We start from the raw sequence: 22,164 nt of genomic DNA, 5'->3' as shown, positions 1-22,164 counted from the left end.
GGCCGTCACCGTTTCCCAATAAACTGCATTCTGGAAGAGGCCACCCGCGGCCACCCCCAGCGGCGCCCTGGTCCTCAGCCAGCAGGGGCCCCTCGTCGGTCCTTGGCTTCGTGCTGCTGAGCCGCCTCTGCGGCCACTTCGCCCCCGGCTGGACTCCCCCGAGGTCGCCGGCCAGGTGCTCCCTGCCTCCCCCCGAGTCGTGTCCCCACCTGCACCGCACCGGCCTGGTCACTTTCCGCAGGTGACTGCCACCACCGCGTCCGCCCGGCAGCCACCCTCCCAGTGCCGCCCCTCTGCAGGCTGGGGACACCCGAGCTTCTTCCCAGGGCCCGAGGCCCCCAGCCTGACCCCTGGGTCGCCTCGCCACCGCCCTCTCCTTCCACTCCCTCCCCACGAGGCTCATCCCACCCGGACCGCTGCCTGGGGTGCCCTCACGTGGCGGCCCTCCCCACGGCTGTCACAACACAAATGTCCGCCCCTTGGCTCTCGAAGCTGCCGCCTGCTCCCGCCACTCCCTGATCCCCACTTTGTTGTTTTCTTTGTGACACTACTCAGGATACGAGATAACCTAATTCTGTAATGCATTTGTGTATCTCTCTGTGGTCTGTCTCGGGACCACAAGTGCTGGAGCCCGGGATGGTCCGAGGGGACCTGGCCGCACCTGGGATGTCTACAGGACCAGGACCAGATCCTTCAGGGGAAGACAAAGCAGAGAGGCGGGGAACCTGCAGATAAAGAGACTGACAGGTTGTCAATCAATTTGGACCCTGATTCAACAACAACTGCAAAACAAAAAAAACCCCTAAACAAAAAGACCACGTTATGCTATCCAAAAAGACAACTGGAAATTTCAGCACTGACTGGATATTTGATGGGGTTGAAGAATAATTGTTCATTTTTCTCAAGTACGATAATGGTGTTCTGGTTTTGTTAAATGAAAGAGTCTTGTTTAGAGACACGTACTCCACCCTTGGGCTGATGCCTGACATCGTGTCTGATAGGGTTTCCTTTAACCGAAGTGGTCTGTCGAGGAGGGGGACGGGTAGAGAGCAAGTGAGTCATCCCTGGTTTAGGGATGGTCACTTGGGCCTCGTCACCTTTTGTGTGTGTTAGAGAATTTCCATAATAAAATAGAAAAAAAAAACAAAACCCAAACACTAACACACTCTTTGTGATAGTTAAGTAAATAATGGAACATCCACGACTTCCCTGGCGGTCCAGTGGTTAAGACTTTGCGCTTCCACTGCAGGGAGCGCCGGTTCAATCTCTGGTCGGGGAACTAATATCCCACATGCCACAGGGCTACTGAGCCCACGCACCACAACTAGAGAGTCCTCGCGCCACAACTAATGAGCCTGCACACCACGACTAGAGAGAAGCCCGCGCACAGCAACGAAGAGCCCACACGCCGCAACAAAAGATCCCGCATGCCGCCACCAAGACCCCATATACCTCAACTAAGACCCGACGCAGCCATAAATAAATAAATAAATAAATAAACAAACAAACAAAATATTTTCAAACAAACAAACAACAGCAAAAAAAACAAAACACGAGCACGGGGAGAAAACAGGAGCAAAACTGCAAAGCACTAAGTGAGGGGCCTTTTCCTTCAGAAGACATCGGGGTGGAGGTTAAGGGAGGGCCCCCCTTTCTGCCCGAGGGGCCGCGCCTGCTTCCCCTTCCAGGCGGTGAGGAAGGCCCACTGTCCCGGGGAGGCAGCTGCGTTCACGCTGAGGGGCGAGTGCATTTCGTTATGACACCTGGTGACCCACGAGTGGCTCTCACGTTCTTGTCGGGGAGCAAACACTGTGGCAGGAAGAAGCTACTGATTGGAATCAGCCAGACACAGAAGGACAGGTGCTGCATGATTTCACTGGCGTGAAATGTCCAGAACAGGCCAAGCCGTGGAGACAGGGAGTGGAAAGGTGGGTGCCAGGGGCGGGGGCAGCGAGCGGCCTGGGGAATTTCACGGGACGGATTTCTGTTTTGGAGCATGAAAAAGTTCTGGAAATGGACAGCGGTGATGGTTGCACAACGTTGTGAATGTACTTAGTGCTGCCGTATTGTACACGTAAAAATGGTCACGATGGCAAATTTCGTGTTATGAGTATTTTACCACCAAAAAAAAAAAGAAAACCTTAAAAGAGTAAATGATGGCGTTCCCTGGTGGTCCAGTGGTTAGGACTCCGTGCTCTCACTGCTGAGGGCCCGGGTTCAATCCCTGGTCGGGGGACTAAGATCCCACAAGCTGTGTGGTGCCCCCCCCAAAAAAAAGTAAATGGAAAAGAAGTCCCCCAGAGAGAAGGGACTTGGAAAAGCTAACTCCCTCTCATGATTCACTACAAGGCATCGGGACTTTCCATCTTGCGACACTCCCGGCAGCGGGAAAGATGATTCATGCGGACGCTCAGCGGCACCTCCTGCTCCAGGAGAATCACACTTACCTCCGCGTTACGGGTGAGGAAACAGAGGGGCTAATCCTCTGTGAACTACATTTCTACACGCACCTTCGACAGGAAAAGTAACTTCTGGTGTTAAAACAACGGTTCTCACCGGTTGGGACTACCACTCCCTTTGAGCCTCGGGGCTCCGGCTCTGAGCCTCTCTTGGGGAGTTTTCTGGAAAGCCCTGGGCGTCCAAGGGCTCGAAGCCACCCGGCAATGGAGCCGCCTCTGTCACCCCGGGCCCCCGGACAGGAGGGCGATGCCCATTACCTGCACTCCCCGCCCTCTGGCTCTGGGCGCGCGGAATCCTCCTCGGCCATTGTGTCGGACACCAGCTTGAGGGCGCGCTCCGAGTGGGAGACGGCCTTCTGGACGGCCAGGAGCTCCTCCTCTGTCGGGTAGATGGCGGCGTGCTTGCACATGACATGCCGGTCGTCGCTGGACTCCGGCCGCCTCATGGGCTTCGGGGAAAGGCACACGTGTCACGTCACGGGCAGGCTGAGAGGCCGCGGTGACCCGGGGGACGCGGGGGGCCCGGAGTCAGGCTGGCTTTGACAGGCAAGCGGTGGCCGGAGAGCCAGGCAGAGGAATGACAGGGTCCACAGGGGAGGTGGACCAGTGAGGACCCCAGGGCCCTGATGGCTGTGGGGAGCTTGGGCCGACTGGGGGTCCAGTGGGCTCCCTGGGCAACGTTCTCGAACTTCTGAGCCAGAGGCCCCGAGGCAGCTGGTGACCCCCTCCGTCAGCAGGGTGCAATCCACAGTTCCCATCTGACGCAGCCCGGCCCCCTCGGACGGACAGACACCCAAAGGCTCCCGAGGGATGTGACCACTGGGGCCTCAGGAAGCTTTAAGGGATCACTGTGGCTGGAGGTGAGGCCCTCAGCCCCCTCCAGTTCCCAGCCCCTGGGGCATTCGGACATCAAGACGAGACCACCACCCACCAGAGGCTTGGCTGTGGACAGCCCCGGCCTGCTCCCGAGGGGAGGTGGATGCTGGTCGGCCGGCGAGCGTCCCGAGCGCGCCTCCGGCGCCTGTGGCTCCTCTTCCAGCCGCCTCTTGCACAAGCCGTAGCGCCTGCTGGGGTGGCAGGGACGAGGAGCCATGAGCAGCGGCGGGACCCTGGGCCGGTCACGCGGGAGACCGTGGGGAGCCCCAGAAGCGGCTCCTCGTGCCGCCTGGTCCGGCCCGGGCTGAGCGCGGCTGGCGGGCGGAGGGCCCTGAGGCCCCGCACCTCATCTCGTCGTGCCGGCGCCGCAGCTCCCCCAGACGCTGCTTGCTCAGCTGCCGCTGCTTCCTCAGCCTCTCCTCCAGGAGCTTCCGAACCCTCGTGCTGGGCTTGTCCGCAATCGGAAGATCGGGGTTCACTTTTTTCTGGGAAGATCGGGGACCTTCGGTCAGACGAGAATGCTGGGGGTGCCACCTCCTGACAGGTTTATTTTTTATTTTTTAATTTTTTTTATTGTTTGGCCACGCCCCACGGCATGCGGGATCTTAGTTCCCCGACCAGGGATCGAACCCGCGCCCCCTGCAGTGGAAGCACGGAGTCTTACCCGCTGGACCGCCAGGGAAGTCCCTCCTGCCAGGTTTAGACAACAGTGAGTTTCAATCCCCAAAGTGTCAACACTCCTTGTCCCCAAAGGCCATGGCAGGAAAGGGAACCACAGCGGGGAACAAAACTATGACTGACTTGCAGAGCGGCAGACGTGACGTCCGCCACTGCGCAAGCCAACCATCCGCACATCTGACAGAGGAGCCAGAGGGAGAAGGCGCCGCAACACGGAGGAGCAACCGCGGTCAGTGGTCACGCATGTTGACGGAGGACTGAACGGAAATGCTCGTCCCGATCAGAGCAACTCAGGGAAACTCCGTCTGTGTGGGATCCAGCTCTATATATTCTAAATAGCATTGCTAATTCGCTCACTGGGCTTTGTCCTTAGTACTTAATTTCATCACTCAAAGAGTGTAGTGTTGTCTAAGGATTGGTCACTGGTGGAAACAACACAAGTGTGCTTCAGCGGGTGAAACACACACAACGTGTCCCTCCACACACAGGAGCATCTCTCAGCCAGGAAAAGGGGCGAAGCCCTGACACTCGCTACAACGTGGATGGACCCTGAGAACGCGATGCTCAGTGAGAGAAGCCAGATGCAGAAGGACACGCGGTGTGTGATTCCGTTGATGGGAAACGTCCAGAACAGGCAAGTCCACAGAGACGGAGAGTGGGTTCCTGGTTGTCAGGGCCTGGGGTAGGGGTAGGGAGTGGCTGCCAATGGGAACGGGGCTCCTGACGGACTGTTCTGGAACTAGATGGAGCTGCTGGTTGCACACTCTGTGAATGTAGTAAAAGCCACTTTACATGGGTGAGCTGCGTGGTGTGTGAATGATATCTCAACAAGGCTGCTGAAAAGAGAGGAAATATCCAGAAGCCATTGTTTGTCACAAGGAGAGTCACAGTGTGTGCTGTGCACAAGTGTACACGGGGCCCGACAGTCAAGTGTGTCTAAACACACGTGTGCACGCATGCCCCGGCAAACCCGTGACAAGGAGGCCTCGTGAAAGCAGCCGAGGGTCCCTCTGGCTGAGCCCGGGGTGCTGAAGGGCCCACGGGCTCCGACTCATGAGGGCAAAAGGTGTGTTTTGAGACGAGAGCCAAGGTGTCAAGAGCACAGATGCTCACCCCCAGCCAGGCCCACCAGACGCCCCCTGCAGGCACACCTTATACTGCAGCCGGTGCCGCCGCCCCCTCACGTGCATGTCCCGGGCGTTGGGGTCATTGAAGCTGCACTCGCACAGCTTGCAGTGGAACCGGATCACTCTGCCCTCCTCGTTGCACACCTGAGACACAAGGCACGGCTGAGCGCCGCCCACGGCCCCCACGCGGCGGGTCTGGGCTCCAGCAGGGCACCTCCATCCCCCAGGGCCGTCCAGGCCGGGCACTGGCTCCCTGTCTGCGCAGTGGTTTGTGCTTTCAGAGGAGTGGCTCTTCACCAGCGCGCCCTCCCAGGCCCGGCTCCCCTCTGCCACCACCGTCCCGTCCTCCCTTCCCCTGTCCCCCAATCCCGGGGCTGCCACCAGCCTGGCAGGAAGCCTGCCTGGTGTGGCTATTTTGCAGGGGACAAAACAGAAGGTGCTGAGTTGGGTGAACAAAGGCACGAACATGAGCACGGAAGAAATGCCCACATACACGGCCCGGGAGGCACCCGGGAGGCTAGGACTGTGGGCCCGGGGCAAGGGGCTCAGAACCTGAGCTCCACAAAGCCCCGGGCATGCAGGTGGTGCTGTGTGGGGCGCACGCTGGCTCCTGTGCCCGAGGATCACGTGCCCGTGGGTTTCCAGGACACAGATCCCTCCTGCCACCTTGCTTGCCGCAGGAAGAGGGGCTGCCTGGCGGCAGGAAACGCCTCCGCCTGTCTCAGGCCTTCCTTCTAAGATCTGAAGCCCAGCACCCGGGCCTTCCAGTGAGATCCAAGGGATGCTGGCTCACTGAGGTCTGCCCGGGGTGGGTGTGCAAGTCTCAGGGGGAGAAGTGGGACGAGGCCTCGAGGCCTGGCCCCGCAAGGTCCTTCTCCACAGGAGCCCGGGGCGGAGCAGGGTGAGCCGATGGCCGGACGCCCAGCACTTACCTCCTCCACGTAGCCTGGGCCCACTGGCTGTGCGTCACAGCACCTTCCAGAAGCTTCCGCAGAGCCTCCTTGGGCGGGCGGTTCTCCGGGCCGCTCTGATCTGGGGTGTGCCGGTTTCCCCTGGGGGTCTCTGCTGTCTGCTGCCGGCAGCGCAGGAGGCCCTGGAAGGAAGAACCGCGTGACTTATAATCTGCTCCAGCCAGCGACCAGGGTCGGCTTCTGGTCCGCCAGCATGAAGTGTACAACTCGATGCCACCGGGTCTCCCGCTGCCCCCTCCCCCTTCTGTGACGTCAGCCAGTGGGATCCACAGTCCCGCGAGACCCCTTCCCACCAGCCTGGGTCACGACTGGGAGAGCGAGGCCCTCATGGCGTTTGGTGCCAAGGTGGACGGGTCCACAGGGAGGCCCAGGTCGTAGGCCCCTCTCTGAGGACAACTGCCACTACTGCACAAAGTCTGCAGCCCTTAGTTAACTGACAGTGGAACATCAGGCAGACCAGGGTTTACTGAGCCTCAGAAGGGAGACATTTCTTTGTCACCAAAACCGCTTTATGATTTGATCTTCAACATCATGTGACGGTTCAAATCTCAGGCCTGCTGAGGCTCAAAATAAAATAGGCCCCGCCTCCCACACGAAGCGTGGTGGTGGAGAGCAGAGACTGGGTTGGAATCCCACCCCCACCGCTCACCGGGTGGTCCAGAGCCAGGTGCTTTTCCTCCCCTCCCCTCAGTTCTTCCATCTGTAAAGTGGGACTAATGACAAACCTAGAGCCGTGGAGGGTGAATCAGGCACCTGGAGTGAGTGCCTGACATGTAAGCCTATTTACCCTTGAAAGGCATGTCCCTCAGCAGCCGTGACTGCCCAGGAGTCATAGCAGGTGCAGGTGACACACGCTCGAGGGAAGGCAGGGCTGGAGGTGGGGCTGCGAGGAACCTGCCTGGATTTCCCGGGGCCCACCTCACTTATCAGAGCGCCCAGTGTGAAGGGGGCTGCTTCCAGCACGGGGAAGGCGGCAGCCCAGGGGATTCTCCAGGCCTAGGGCCGGCTTCCCGAGTGTGGTCAGCACGCGGCTCAGTCCCAAGCTCCACGGGAAGAAATGGAAGCTGCACTGGTTCTGCCCACGCTTCCCCAGGGTGGGCCAAATGCGGCAGAAGGCACCCTGCCGGCGGGGATCCGGGAGAGAACCACCCCCTTCATAGGTCCTGCCTCCCCAGAAGTGATGGCTGCACGCACACCGTTGACCGGACCATCCCGTCTCTGAGGCTCGAGCTCATTGAGGCAGGGCAGGGGCTGTGAAGCGCAGAGACACGTACCCACGTGCGAGGCCTTCGAGGCGGCCGGTCTCCTGGCTGGCGCTGGCCTGCTTGGGGCACACATGCTGGGGCTGGCAGGGGCCGCGGGGGGGCTCTCTGCGGTGAGGGGGGTGGAGGCCGGCTGGCTGGTGCTGGTGGCCTGGGCCGAGTTTGCTGGCGCCGGGTCCATGCTGGGAATGGGCTTCCCCAATTTGGTGTGCAGCTTGAAGACCTGGAACAGACCCAGCCCCGTCAGGGCCGCTCAGGCCTGACCAACCTTCCTCAGGGGTAGGAAGAGCACCTCACCGGGCATGGGGGAGCTGGCAGCCTGTGGAAGTGAGGGCGGTGGTCCATCCCGTCCCCGGGGACACTGCCCCTTCCCCTGCTCCCACTTAAATGCCTTGGGAAGGGCCTTCCTGAGCTGTCTCCTGCTTCTAGGCCCCCACTACTCCTGCACATGGGGGACCTATAATACTCTGACACCCCTGCTGGCTTACACAGACCCCATTCCTCCAAACTCCACCGACTGTGCTGAGAAGCACGGCTGTTTTCTGCATGCCAAGCACCAGCCCGGTGCCAGCCCCAGGTAGAGACACAGTGTGTGTAGACCGCCTGCTAAGATGTACACGTGTACATGTCCACGACACAGATCCATGTTCGGTATACATGGGTGTACACGTCCATAGACACACCTCCACATTCTGCAGGAACTCATATACACGTCCAGGGACACAGATCCACCTAGGATACAGTCACCCCCCTGTCCTCGGCATGCCCCCCCCCCCACAAAGGCACTTAGTTGCAAAAGTTCCAGTTGGAAAGGACTGTTCCACCACCCCCAGAGTCTGCACTGACGACCGTCTCAGACACATTCTTGGCTCTAAGTCTCTGACACTCACAGCTCAAACCTTCCCCCCACCCCGGGGCTGGCTGCAGGGCCTCCTGACCCCAGAACGAGTCCCAGCCTGCGAGCTGTGACACCCGCAGCCCACCCCGCCTGGGCCCAGCTCTCCCGTCTGCACCCCTGCTACCACCAGGCCGGCGCATCCCCTTCTCCATGCCTCACTGCTCCTTCCTTGGTGGGTTTTGTGGGTTCACGCAGGCATTCGAGAGCCTGTCCCAGCTGGGCTGGGGAACAAGGCCCTTGACGAGCAGGGGGAGAAGACAGATCCTCAGGCAGGGGCTCGGGGCGGCCCAGCCTGCAGCGGGGGCTGGAAGGGGGCTGCCAAGGGCAGGGTGTGAGCACAGGCCCGGGGGCAGGAGGGAGCATGGCCGGTGAGCTGGGGCAGCTGGAGGGGTTCTGTGGACGGGGCAGAGAGAGGCAGCCATGGGACAGGGGCCTTCCTAACCCTCTCGCTCTAAACCGCGCGGTGCAGCTCAAAGCAGGCGTCCAGCCAGGAATTCCCCCTCCTCCTGTCCTCAGCGCACACCCGAAAGGTGAGCAGCACCTTGCAGGTTCGTGATGCCATTTGGGGAAGGTTTGCTGATTTCCAAAAAGCACCTCTGGACCATAGAAAGAGGGCACAGGGAGAGGGGCCCTACCTTCTCTCGGGTGGAGGAGCCCATTCATTTCCTCACAAGATGACATACTACAGGCATTTTTAAGCCCACAGGAAAACGCTGATATTAAAATAGTAATAAATATGACAAATGCTGATATTAAATAATTTAGTATCAATGAAAACTTTGATATTAAAATATTAAACCTTACTACTTTGATTTTTAATAAATAAGGACCCCGAATGGAATATACCGTTTGATCTCATCAACATACAAACTCTGGTTCATATATACATGCAGACACACCCAAGGCCAAGAACAGTTTCCTCTGGGGTCCGGGTATGAGCTGCCCTGCTCCATGCTTCTGTCCAGGGGCAGGTGTGACCTTTATAACCGGGAGAAGGGGTTTGGCTTCTGAGGAAGGAGGACGCGTGGGCCTGCAGGGAAAGCTACTTCTCGTGGGTGGCTGCCCACCCCCCGTGTCATCGGACGCCCCTCTGGGTCCCGAGTGGGCCGGGGCCTGTGAGGGGCTCCTACCTTCTGGTGCTTGGAGCCCCGGATGTGGGCGGCATAGGCCTCCGCCCCGGTGCAGGACACGGCACACAGGTCGCAGTGCAGCTGCGCCTGCACCCCTCGTGGGCTGCCGTTGGGCTGGATGCCCATATTCTGAGCCGCCTCTTTCTTTTTGTGCTTCTGCCCTTCCAGGTGCTCGCGGTAGGTCTGCCGGCAGAGAGCGAGGGCGGCCTGAGGGGGCTGTGTGCCCACCTGGCACCGCGCCTTCCCCGTCGCCGCAGTTCACGGGAGGCCTGATGTCCCCACCCCTCTGTTCACGGGCCTCCTTTTAAAGCCCCGTCAACAGATAGAAGACTCAGAAGCTTGGACTGAAAGACATAAGGTTTCCTTCTCTTTTGTTTTTTCTAAAAATCAATGAGTTTCTTAAGCAAGCATCCTCAAAGGAGCACACATTTAGTTTCAGGGGCTGATTGAAAGAATATTCCGGCTTTTCAGAATCTGACCTCAGAAGCCAAGCAAGGATGCGTGCTACCGGAACGACGCGGGACACACTTCACTGTTAGAACACTGCTCCCAGACTGCGGGGTCCACCTGGGGGAGGTGGCCGCGAGGCACAGACCCACACGCTTCCCGCACCGCGTGCCCGAGGTGTCTGACAGCGTCTGGCACACGACTGAGCTCTCACGGGGCAGCCCTGACTTGCCTCTGGGAAGCCTTAAGACGAGGCAAAGTGGGCCTGCTAATCCAATGCCCTCTAACCACGCCAAGAGTCAACATTCCGCGGAATAGAAATGCCTCTGGAAAATACCAAAGGCACTGGTGACGTCGGCTGGCTCTGGGGGCAGGGACAGGAGTGGGAAGGGTGCTCTCGGAATGTAGAAATCAGTGGGGTTTTTTTTTTGGCTGTGCCTCGTGGCATGTGGGATCTTAGTTCCCTGACCAGGGATTGAACCCGCGCCCTCTGCAATGGAAGCGCAGAGTCTTAACCACTGGACCGCCAGGGAAGTCCCAGGAACCTGTGTTTTTACCTAAGCCACAGAACACACACACACACACACACACACACACACACGCACACAGACATGACGTAAAAGCCTGTGGGATGGAGACAAGCCTGGAAGGATATACACCAAGGCGCCAACAGTAAACTACTTCAGAACACGCTTCGCAGAGTCTGAGCCCGTAGAAAGAACAAATGTTCGCAGTTTATGCCATCCTGATGCCTGACTCTCTATCACAGACACGGATCAGATGTGGAATGAGAAAAAACCCAGAGGAGCATTAGAAAGAGGCCTGCCTGGCCCCTCGCTCGGCTGGGACGGAGACCGCACAGCCAACTGTGCTGTCCTGGACTCAGAGACAGGTGCCTGGAAAAGAGGCAGAAGTGCTGCCCCCGCTGTGGGGAGGCCACGCCGACCAAGTCCTTCCGATGCAGACGGAGGCCGTGCGCGGCTGCTTCCACGTTAACCGTGTCTCAAGCGGCGCTGGGTGGGCGCGGGAGGGGCGAGCAGGAAAGGGCTGCACGGGGACTCTGCAGAAGCACCCGGCATCTCGGTGGTGGAGGCGGATGCGCGAGCCTGGGCAGGTGATGAGCTCGCACGGAGCAGACCACACGCATGCACGCGCACGTGCGCACAGGCATACGCAGGTGCAAGTGAGACCGGTAAAACCTGGGGCCTCTGACTCAGCGGACGGGTTCAAGGCCAACATCCCAGCTGTGATAGTGACTGTAGTTTGGCAAAACGTCAGCACTCGGGGCACTGGGTGAGGGCACGTGGGCCTCTCCGCGGTGTTTCTTACAACCACCTGTGAAACCACCACTATCTCAATGAAAAGTCCAACGAACAGGCACTGTTAACATTAACGAAAAGCTGGGAACAACTGGAGCTGACATGTCTGCGTGCCAGATGCTATGCCGAGTGGTGACGCGCTTGGGCAAACCCGGTCCCACGGGGAGACGAGGCTCAGAGAGGCCTCGAAACCCACTTGGGGGATGCTCACGTGCCCACGCTCCGTCCCACCCCACGGCCGTGGGGAGCGTCACACCCTTGCTCAACGTGATGCCGTGAAGGGTCTGGAATCACAGGAGCAGACCTTGTATTTGATTGGTGAGAGGAACCAAGAATCCTCACGATGCAGCCCTGAGTGCAGGCTGCCTGGCCCTCATCCCTTTGCCAGGGAAGTCGGGGCGGGATGAGGGGTTCTGGGCTCCTCCCACACCTCTATAGCCTGCGATTTGGAGTCTCTGCATGCCTCCACGGTGCCAGCTTTCTCTCAGAGTACTAAGAACAAGACAAAATCCACACGGGGTGTTTTGTGAGGACCAGCCCTAGCGTCTGATGATCTTTGCAGGGAGCGAGGTGGGTCACCACCTGCGAGCGTGGTTGGGGAGGTCCTTTGCTTAGACAGCAGTGCACTCGCCCGCACAAGCGCACGAACATGCTGCTTTTACCCACCTGCGGCCTTGCCTACACGGCTCTGCCTGCATGGCCCTGTCTGTATGGCCCTGCCTGCACGGCCCTGCCTGCACGGCCCTGCAGCAAAGGCGCACTGTGACCAGCCGCGCCTGCCGGCCCTCGCGTCCAGGACGGTGCGCTGAGGGCCTCCCTGCTGCAGATGGCCTCAGGGTGCAAGACCATGCTTCTGCGGCCAACGACCAGCGCTGGGCCCGCTCTCGCGTCTTTCACAAAAACACCAGGCAGTTTTAAGGTTATGCTGATGGGCACTTGGCGTTGCAAATTAATAACAGATCTCTTTTGAGCAGGCAACGACCCTGACCTCTGGCCGGTCGCAGGGGGCAAGGGAGGGCTCTCCCACCCGCGGGGGCAGGAAGGTCCGGGTCCTGCCCAGCGTGGGGCGGGGCGGCTGACCTGGGGACCAGCACAGCTGATCTTGCAGATGTCACAATAGTGAAGCGGGAGCTGCTTGGGGCCACCCCTGGGTTTTGGCAGCTTGGTGGCAACTGGTAGCTTCTTGGCGAAGCTGTCGGCGCAACGGGCACTGGGATTGCTTCCCGAGCCGCCCCACAGGGACGAGTCCGCGGGCTTTGGGAGCGGGGGCGGCCACATCTGTGGGAGGAGCAGCGGGGGATAGTAAGGACTGACCGCTGAGTACGGGGATGCGTCATAGCTCGGGTAGCTTGGTCCTATGAAGCGGAGATAAAAATGAGAGGGGGAGATGGGTTGGTTTTGAGGAAAGGACCACATTTATTTCGGCAGCAAATAAAAGGAACAGCCTGCACTTGCACGCCTGCGGGGGAAACCACCATCTTACCGGTGTACGGGGCGGAGGCTGGGCCGAACGAGGATGAGGAAGGCAGGGTGGAGAGGGAGGAGGCCGCGGGCTGACCGCTGCTCGCCGGGGGGTAGGTGGAGGTGGAGGGCGAAGCGCTGGCCGGCTGCCCCGCCTCGGTGGTGGGCACCTGAGGCAGGGGCTGCGCTTGGTTGTACCCAATGCCACCGTAGGCTCCTTGGGGCCCTGGAGAGCAAGCACAGCCTCTGCAGGACCACCCCTGTGACACCGGGCCCAGGGAGCAGAGAAAGTGTGACCAACACAACTGCCCCCCGGCTGCCAGGAGCTGGCACGGCCTGGGCACAACTGGCTGTGAAGGCTGGGTGTCTGAGCCGCGCTGGAGGCCGGAGCCCCGGGCTCTTCCATCTCGGATTCCAAGTCCTCAGCAGGACCCACCTCCTTGGAAAACACTTCCAGCCCCACCTTCGTCTCTCCCCCATCTCTCTGTCTGGGTTTCCCCGCCCCTCTCTCTCGCACACACGGGCCCACTGACTAGTGCAGACTTTGGGGCGTATTTGAGGAGACAGCCCTGAGACCCACACTACTGCTGCACTTCCTGTGAACCTGAAGCGCTTGAAACCTGACTTTCCTGGGGTCCCTCCCGTGTAAGCGAGGCCCCCTTGCCCCCGTCCTGACCCTGCAGAGACCCACCCACCTGGTGGGCAGAGCGTGGCCGTGGCCATGGCTGGGAGCTGAGGCAGGCCAGCAGCACGTGGCGGGTCCCGTTTGTTCTCGTAGCCACCAGCGGCCGTCGATGGTCCATAGCTGTAACTGTCCTGCGAGAGGGTTTCCATGGGGAACACAGAGCAGGAGAAAGGTGCTCAGGGTGGGGCAAGGCCCCCTCCTCGCCCCCTGCAAGGCCTGCATCCACGTGGTTCCCGAGCTCCTGCTCTGTACCAGCCTCTGTTCTGGGACCTGGGGACGCAGCGAGCAGGGAGAGGGGTGTGGCCTGCTCCCTCAGAACTGATGCTAATGTCTGAGAGCAAAAGTGCTCTGAGGAACATGCAACGCAACAAGGGCTGCCGGGCATGGCTCATAGGAGGAGGCAGGCGTGCGGAGACCGGGGACAGGGCTCCTGGCCGGGTTGGCAGGGAGCGGAGGCCCTGGTGGGGGTCGGCCGGTGGGCTGGCAGGAGACCCGGAAGCCGGTCAGAGCAGAGGACTGTGAGCGCCAGGAGAGGGGCTGGGTGGGCAGGCGGGGCCGGGGTGCCGGAAGGGCCTGGGGCAGCAGGAAGCACGGCTGGTTCACAGGGAGATAGGAGCTGTTGAGTGGACCAGGGACTAACTGCATGGAGGTGAGGACGGATCCAAGAAGCCGGGAGGAGGCCCTGGGAGCAGGGCAGGAGCTCAGGATGGCAGGTTGGGAGAAGTCCCAGAGGTCCTGGGGAAGCAAAGGGGAGTAAAGGAGGGAGGGGACGGAGCCAAGTGGGTACGCGCTTGGCCGAGCAAATCAGGAACAAGCTGTGGGTGACAGAGGCTCGGGGGGCTGGGCCACATGGAGTGTGGGACGCCTTGGCGATTCCACGTGGAAACACAACTGCCAGATCTGCGGCCCTAGAGCTCGGGGTCAGGAAGGGGGCATCGTCAGCACCGGAAAGGCCCGGGAAGGACAAGCCCCGCCCCCATCCCCTCTAAGGGCAGGGATGGGAGCATCAGGAGGAGGGTGATGGCCCGTCTGGATTGTGTTTTCAAGGAAGAACTGGTGCTGGGCAGAGAAAAGTCGGGCTGATACCTGGTAGGAGGGAGCCGTGGTGGCTGCCGGCACAGGCTCCTGGGGCTGGCCGCCGTAACCAAGGTCCTGGCTGGGGTGGGGCTGGTACCCGCCGTACCCCGCTGGAGTGATGGGCCTGGGTGGCTGGGCGGCCTCGGGAAACGGGATCAGGGCAGGGCCCAGTCCAGGAGCGGGCTGCATGGCCAAGCTGGTTCCAGCAGCTGGGAGGGGAAAAGCCATCGGAGGCTGGGCGCTAGAACCACGGATAAACACAGAACCCGGCAGCGTTAGATCCTGGCATTCGAGAACCTGCATTGAGCACAAAAATGCCATCTGACACTAGACGTCAGCCACTTGGATGCCTCCAGTCCAAGACCTTTCTTCTGTGAGCGCAGGCGCCATTGGAAGCGCTTTTCATGAATTAACACAATCTCACAGCAACCCTGAGTGCTCGGAGCCAGCCTGGTCCCCATTTTCACAGTTGAGAAAAATCATGGAAGGCTGATTAACGCTAAACTAAGAACTCTTTACCTATAAGAACCAGCTCTTGCTTGTGGTTCGTTCTGCAGGAAGCCCAGAGCTGAGGCCTTTTGTCTGCCTCATCTCATCCCTACCTTCCTGCCCTTAGAGAAGGCACTGCCAGCTGTCTGTATGTCCATCTGTTGGTCTGTCCCCAGTGTCTGGAAGACGAAACTCTGAGGATAGGTGACAAGTGCCTGATTCAGACTCAGATCTTTCTGATCCCCATGCTCCTCACCATGCTGAGTATCAGTCACCAGTAGACAGTCCTCAAATGTAAAAGCCCCTTTGTCGGGGAAGGGTATCGGCAAAGATTTTAGCCCAATACCAATAAGAATCATATAAGAAAGTTCCTACAACCCTCCTACACTGTTGGTGGGAATGTACATTGGTGTAGCCGCTATGGAAAACAGTATGGAAGTTCCTAAAAAAATAAAAATAGATGGGAATTCCCTGGTGGTCCAGTGGTAGATGGGAATTCCCTGGTGGTCCAGTGGTTAGGACTCAGCACTTTCACTGCTGAGGGCCGGGGTTCAATCCCTGGTTGGGGAACTAAGATCCCACAAGCTGCATGCAACAGCCAAAAACTTTAAAAATTAAAATAAATAAATAAATAAATAAAAATAGAGCAACCGTATGATCCAGCAATCCCAATCCTGGATACATATCCAGAAAAGACGAAAACTCTAATTCAGAAAGATATATGCACCCCAATGTTCACTGCAACGCTATTTACAATAGCCAAGACATGGAAGCAACCTAAGCGTCCATCGACAGAGGAATGGATAAAGAAGAGGTGGTACACATATACAATGGAATATTACTCAGCCGTAAAAAAGAATGAAATATTGCCACTTGCAGCAACATGGATGGACCTAGAGATTCTCATACTAAGTGAAGTAAGTTAAAGACAAATATTATATGATATCACTTATATGTCAAATCTGAAAATAATACAAATGAACTTATTTACAAAACAGAAACAGACACACAGACATAGAAAACAATCTTACGGTTACCAAAGGGGAGGGGAGGGAGTAATAAATTAGGAATATGGGATTAACAGATACACACTACTATATGGAAAATAGATGAACAACAAGGACCTACTGTATAGCATAGGGAATTATATTTAGTATCTTATAATAACCTATAACAGAAAAGATCTTTAAAGAAAATACTGAATCACTTTGCTGTACACCTGAAACGAATACAATATTGTAAATCAACTCTACTTCAATTTTTAAAAGAAGGAAGTTCCCGCAAACCCTGTAGGGCAGGGGTCCCCAACCCCCGGGCCACAGCCCGGTACTGGTCCGTGGCCTGTTAGGAACTGGGCCGCATGGCAGGGGGTGCACAGAGGGCAGGAGAGCGAGTGAAGCTTCATCTGCCGCTCCCCATCGCTTGCATTATTGCCTGAACCATCCCCTTCCCCCTGGCCATGGAAAGTTTGTCTTCCACGAAACCGATCCCTGGTGCCAAAAAGGTTGGGGACCGCTGCCGTAGGGGATGAGGCAAGGCGTGTGCACAGCTCAGAGGCAGGCAGACCTGAGTATAGAGGGACGACGGCTGGCAGCACTTGTCCACTGGCACCTTCGCACACATTCTGGGCCGATGCTAGACTCACATGTGATGCTTGCAGTGTCACTCCTGCCCCCCAAAGTGGCTCACTGCCCAGTGGGGAGGGCCATGGAGAAATGGGGACAACATGGGGGGGGGGTGTTATCCAGGCCGTCCTGGGGGCTGAGGGACCTGCCAGGGAGAGGGAAGCGCGGTGCTGAGGGTCAAGCGGAGCCCGCTGCATCACCCCTGCCCATCTCCTAGCCAGCATCTCTTCGTCCTCCTGGCAGCCAGAGGGGTCCTCTCAAAGCACAGACCTGACCACGTCACCCTCCTGCTCAGAACCCTCCCAAGGCCCTCCACTCCCATCCCCTCCCACACCTGCTCGCTCCCTTCCTCACCTCCTTCTCCAGCCCTTCCTGAGCCCCTGTTGGAGAGCAGCAGGGCCCTGTAACCCATCATCCTGCCCCCTCACCCTGCTTGATTTTCCCTCCCAGCACCGCCTGATGCAATCCTTCCACCAACATGAAGCCACAGGAACTGCGGTGGGTCCCAAGCTATTTGCCGGCAAGACAGTGGCGCTTGGCACATAGCAGGTGCTCAGGAAATATTAGTATGGCCTACAGTCAGGCGTTTGGGAAATGGTGGGTGGGAGCAGCCCAATCGCAGGTGGGGTCCTGGCCCGCCGGGGTCCCAGGGATCTTTTCCCCACATCTTCACGTGGTCTCCCTCTATGTGTGTCTATGTCCTAATCTCTTCTTCTTTTAAGGACACCAGTCATATTGAATCAGGGCCACCTAATACCTCATTTTACCTAAATTATCTCTTTAAAGACCCCATCTCCTACAGTCACATTCTTTAGTTAGCAATGAAGTCCTAACCCCCAATACCTAACACCCAAATATGAATTTTAGGAGGACACAAGTCAGCCCATGACAGGGTCATTATTGTAACAAAACTCAAATGACATGAAAATCTTGATTACACAAACATCATTCATGCTGAAATGAAAGCACCTAAAACACATTTTACAGCATATATAATCATTCATGAATTAGTATGTTTTTATTTTATTTAAGACACCCAAACATCATCAGCCCATCACCAGAATGCCCGGACATGCACAGTAATGATAACCTTTGATGTTCTGACAACTGTAAACCTAGCATCACTCTTTTTTTTTCTTCTTGGTCATTAGAAAGGTATATTTGTTAAGGTAGGTGGGACAGAACATACTGTATTTAACTTTTGCCAGCTTGGTCTATAATGTTGAAATATTTAGACATGGCATGCTGGCTTCCATTTGTACTCTTGCCCTGGGCCTCTCAAACTGTGAAGGCTATTCATTTGTTTGACTATATTTCATTTGCCTATTTTACTATTGGTAAGTATTTATATTATGTATCAGTTTCTATTGCAGAGTTAAAAATTACCCCTAATAAATGTCAGTTGGTACAGCCACTACGGAAAACAGTATGAAGCTTCCTCAAAGAATTAAAAATAGAACTACCATATGATCCAGCAATTCCACTTCTGGGGATTCTTCTGAAGAAAACAAAAACACTAATTCAAAAAGATTATGCACCCCTATGTTCATTGCAGCATTATTTACAAGAGCCAAGATATGGAATCAACCTAAGTGTCCCTTGATAGATAGATGGATAAAGGACATATATATCTTTATCCATTCGTCTAACGACGGATACTTAGGTATACACACACACATATGTGTGCACGCATGTGTACTCGTGCATGATAGAATATTACTCAGCTGTAAAAAAAGAATGATATCCTGCCATTTGTGACATGGATAGACCTACAGGGTATTATGCTGAGTGAAATAAGTCAGACAGAGAAAGACAAATACCACATGATCCCACTTATGTGAAGAATCTAAAAAATAAAACAAATGAATAAACATAACAAAACAGAAACAGACTCATAGATGCAGAGAATAAACTGGTGGTAGCCAGAAGGGAGGGGGTTGGGAGGATGAGTTAAATAGGTGAGGGAGATTAAGAGGTACAAACTTCCAGTCCTTAAATAAGTAAGTCTGAGGAATGTGATATACAGCATGGGGAATATAGTCAATAATATTGCAATAAATTTGCATGGTAGCAGATAACTGGACTTATCGTGGTGATCATTTTGTAATGTATAAAAATATCAAGTCACTACGTTACATACCTGAAACTAATAGAATATTGTGATTATACTTCAATTTAAAAAATTACCCCCAACGATGTGGCTGCAAACAATAATAAATATTTATCATCTTCACAGATTCTGTCGGTCAGAATTTGAGAGTGGTGTGGATGGGCTCTGACTCATAGAGTCTTTTTTTAATGTATATAAATTTACTTATTTATTTATTTATTATTGGCTGCATTGGGTCTTCGTTTCTGTGCGAGGGCTTTCTCTAGTTGTGGCAAGCGGGGGCCACTCTTCATCGCGGTGCGCAGGCCTCTCACTGTCGCGGCCTCTCCCATTGCGGAGCACAGGCTCCAGACGCGCAGGCTCAGTAGTTGTGGCACACGGGCCCAGTTGCTCCACGGCATGTGGGATCTTCCCAGACCAGGGCTCGAACCCGTGTCCCCTGCACTGGCAGGCGGACTCTCAACCACTGCACCACCAGGGAAGCCCTGACTCAGAGTCTTTAAGACGTTGCCAATAAGAAGTCGGCTGGGGGAATTCCCTGGCAGTCCAGTGGTTAAGACTCCGCACTCCCAATGCAGGGGCACAAATTCGGTCCCTGGTTGGGGAACTAAGATTCCCCATGCCGCACAGCACGGCCAGAAAAAAAAAAAAAAGAAGTCGGCTAGGACAGCATCATCTGAAGGCTCGACTGGGGTAGTGAGATCTGCTTCCAGGGTGGCTCCTTAACATGGTTGGTGCTTTCCCAATGCTGCTTGAGTGTTCTTACAACATGGCGACCAGCTTCCCCCAGAATGAGAGATGACAGAGAGAGACAGGAAGGACCAGGTGGAAGCTATCCTTGTTATGAGCCACAGACATCACATGGCATAACTTCTGCCACATTCAGCGTTAGAAGTGAACCACTAAATACACCCCACCCTCAAGGGGAGAGGATTAAGCGCCATCTTTTGAAGGGAGGAGTGAATTTATTTATGGGAATATGGAACATGAATTCTCTTAATGAATACTGAATATGAGAATTTATGGCAATATTTTTAAACCACCACATGCTATTTCCCATTTTCTACTGTTACACATGTTCTACGTATGTTCTGTATATGCTTTCTTGTGCCAGCTTCCCCTCATGGCTTCTTTTCCAGCCTGGGTCCCACACGACCTGCTCCAAACAGGGCACAGCTGAGGAGAATGGGGCGAGGATGGCTGCCTCAGATCCATCAGGATTTAACCTGGAGCTGGGGCCACATTCTCCTGAGTCACATGGGAGAGGTGTGGACCAACCCAAACCGGCAAGGAAAACGGATGGGATGGGTTTTGGGAGGACGATTAAAAGCCATGCCGTTGAAGCCACTCAGAAGGCTCGACAAAGGCGTCTGAGCTGCCCAAGCTGCAAGGGCGGGAGTGCTGGAGTCCAAGTGTGAGCGCAGACCTGGAGCTCTCTGGACTGAGCCCTGCTGCCTCTGCTGGGTAAGAGGCTAGCAGCACTGCCGTGATGCTTTCCTTCTTGCCTGGCTTCCCAGCGTGCCAATGGCCTCCACCTCCAGAAGGGTCTCCGCCCCCAGTCCTGAAGACCCAGCACACCAAGTGGTGCCAACTGAGGGTGCAGAGGCAAAGTGTCTCCCGCGGTGGAGGGCAAGTCTTGTCCTTTAGCCGAGGGCCCGAGGGAGTAGAGACAAGCTTGGGGCTTTCTTCACCTGCTCCCGCAGCGACCCAGCTCAGGTCAAAAGCTGTGTCTCCATCTGGTGGGGGCCCCACCTAGGGAACCAGTGAGGCGGGCGGTTGCTGACCTTGTTCCAGGCCAGGAGATCAAACAGCCTGTTCTGTCTAGGGCAGGGTTTTGCGATCCAGGCAATGCTGACATTGCAGCCCCATCACTCTCTGTAGGGGGCCGTCCTGGGCACTCTGGGCTGTGGACCAGCATCCCTGGTCTCCACCCAGTCAATGCCAGAGGTGCTCCCAGCTCGAACAACCACAGATGTCCCCACTGTCCGGGTGAGAACCGCTGGTCTAGGACAAGCCCAATCCCAGGGCACCAGCTTTGAGACCCCAGCTGCAGATGGGCAGCGTCATGCGTTGGTTTACGGCTGGTCCAGACCCTACTCCAGAAGGATCACCGGGACACTGCGGCCCGCCCTGTGACTCAGGATCAGGCTCAAGGCAGCACGTTTGCGGGTGTAAACTAAGAATTCAGGACATGTTTTGGTTGTATACAACCCTGAGTAGTGATGCTTATGCACCCTGAGGTTTGAAGACCACTGAGCTAGACCAAAGTCAAGGACAAAAGGAGAGTCTGCCCACAGATGGCTGGGCGTCCAAGCCGTTTGGTCTTGACGTAACTCAGTGGTGGGAGGTCTCAGGTGTTCCCGTGCCCTGCAGGGTGACTCCCATCAGTTTTATTAGGAGGGCCTGCGAACGTCACAGCTGTGAGCAGACTGATTGGCTGTGAGGCGTACAGGGGCAGGGTAGATATCAGCTTTGAGTTTTATGTGGGATGGTGAAATGCCCTTGATCTCACCGGAGGTCACCCCCGCCCCCATCTCCTCAGATGACAGGATGAAGCACCTCTCCTGTGCAAACAGCTGAGACGCTGGGGGAGGGGCAGGGGAGACAGAGACACACCGTCTGGAGGAAGTATGGATGTGCTGACAGCCCAGCAGGCAGCAGGAGCCTCCCCCTCCAACCCAGAGCCTGAAAAGGCCTCACCTATGAAGAATACTGGGATTCCAGAGACGGGCTCAGATGCAGCCCCCTGGGCTGAGAGAAGGGCCTGGCACGCACGTGGGAAAGGGAGAAGAGCACAGGGGCTGACAGGGAAATGGCCCTGTGTGCTGAAGGACAGAGGAGGGGTGGGTGACAGGTGGCTGGGTGGTGGGCTCGGGGCTCTGGGATGCCAGGCAGAATCCGAGTTTTATCCAGTAAGCAATCCGGAGTCACCACGGTATCTCAGGACAAGATCTGTCCTGTTTTAGGATGCTAAGGTGGTGCTGTGGACTGAGTTGTGCCCGCCCCCCCTCAAATTCACATGAAGCCCTAAACCCAATATGACTGGGTTTGGAGATAGAGCCTTTAAAGAATTAAATGAGGCCATAAGGGTGGGGTCCTAATCCTATAGGACTGGTATCCTTATGAGAAGAGACACCAGGGACGCCCACACAGAGGGAAGACCACACAGGGACACAGGAAGAAGGCAGCCATCTGCAGGCCAAGGAGAGAGGCCTCAGGAGAAACCAACCCTGCCGGCACCTTGATCTTGAATGTCCAGCTTCCAGACTGTGACAAATACATGCATTGTTTAGGCCAGTCTGTGGTGTTTTGTTACGGCAGCTCAAGCAGACTAGACAGGTGGTGATGGCTGTAGAGGGGAGAAGCTGAGGGCAAAGCTGATAGGAGACACACAGAGGCCACTTCAGGTCACCTATGCAAATTTCGGCCAGGCCAGCTCCCGGTGGTCGAGGGCTTTGCAGACACCCAAAACGGGGCTTGCAAAGCAGTCAAGTAAACGTTTCGTGACTATGGTCAAAGTGGTAGCTGTGACCCCAAAGGGGACACTAGG

The 22,164-nt window shown here is 56.5% G+C and overlaps 1 protein-coding gene across 1 annotated transcript in view; it reads right to left on the bottom strand.

Annotated features, from left to right (window-relative positions):
* ZFR2 (zinc finger RNA binding protein 2) overlaps positions 1–22,164 on the bottom strand; it is a 49,379-nt gene that overhangs the window by 9,044 nt on the left and 18,171 nt on the right. Inside the window, exons 3-13 of the mRNA XM_068535001.1 lie at positions 14,400–14,631; positions 13,324–13,444; positions 12,651–12,854; positions 12,248–12,522; positions 9,402–9,584; positions 7,386–7,596; positions 6,073–6,233; positions 5,165–5,284; positions 3,681–3,820; positions 3,391–3,526; positions 2,718–2,908 (exon numbers count right to left, since the gene is read on the bottom strand). Coding sequence (XP_068391102.1) covers positions 2,718–2,908; positions 3,391–3,526; positions 3,681–3,820; positions 5,165–5,284; positions 6,073–6,233; positions 7,386–7,596; positions 9,402–9,584; positions 12,248–12,522; positions 12,651–12,854; positions 13,324–13,444; positions 14,400–14,631 — 1,974 coding nt within the window. The remainder of the gene's footprint in view (positions 1–2,717; positions 2,909–3,390; positions 3,527–3,680; positions 3,821–5,164; positions 5,285–6,072; positions 6,234–7,385; positions 7,597–9,401; positions 9,585–12,247; positions 12,523–12,650; positions 12,855–13,323; positions 13,445–14,399; positions 14,632–22,164) is intronic.

Source organism: Eschrichtius robustus, chromosome 2 (genome assembly GCF_028021215.1).
Source record: "Eschrichtius robustus isolate mEscRob2 chromosome 2, mEscRob2.pri, whole genome shotgun sequence".
NCBI lineage: Eukaryota > Metazoa > Chordata > Mammalia > Artiodactyla > Eschrichtiidae > Eschrichtius > Eschrichtius robustus.
This window is presented reverse-complemented; position numbering and strand designations above follow the sequence as displayed.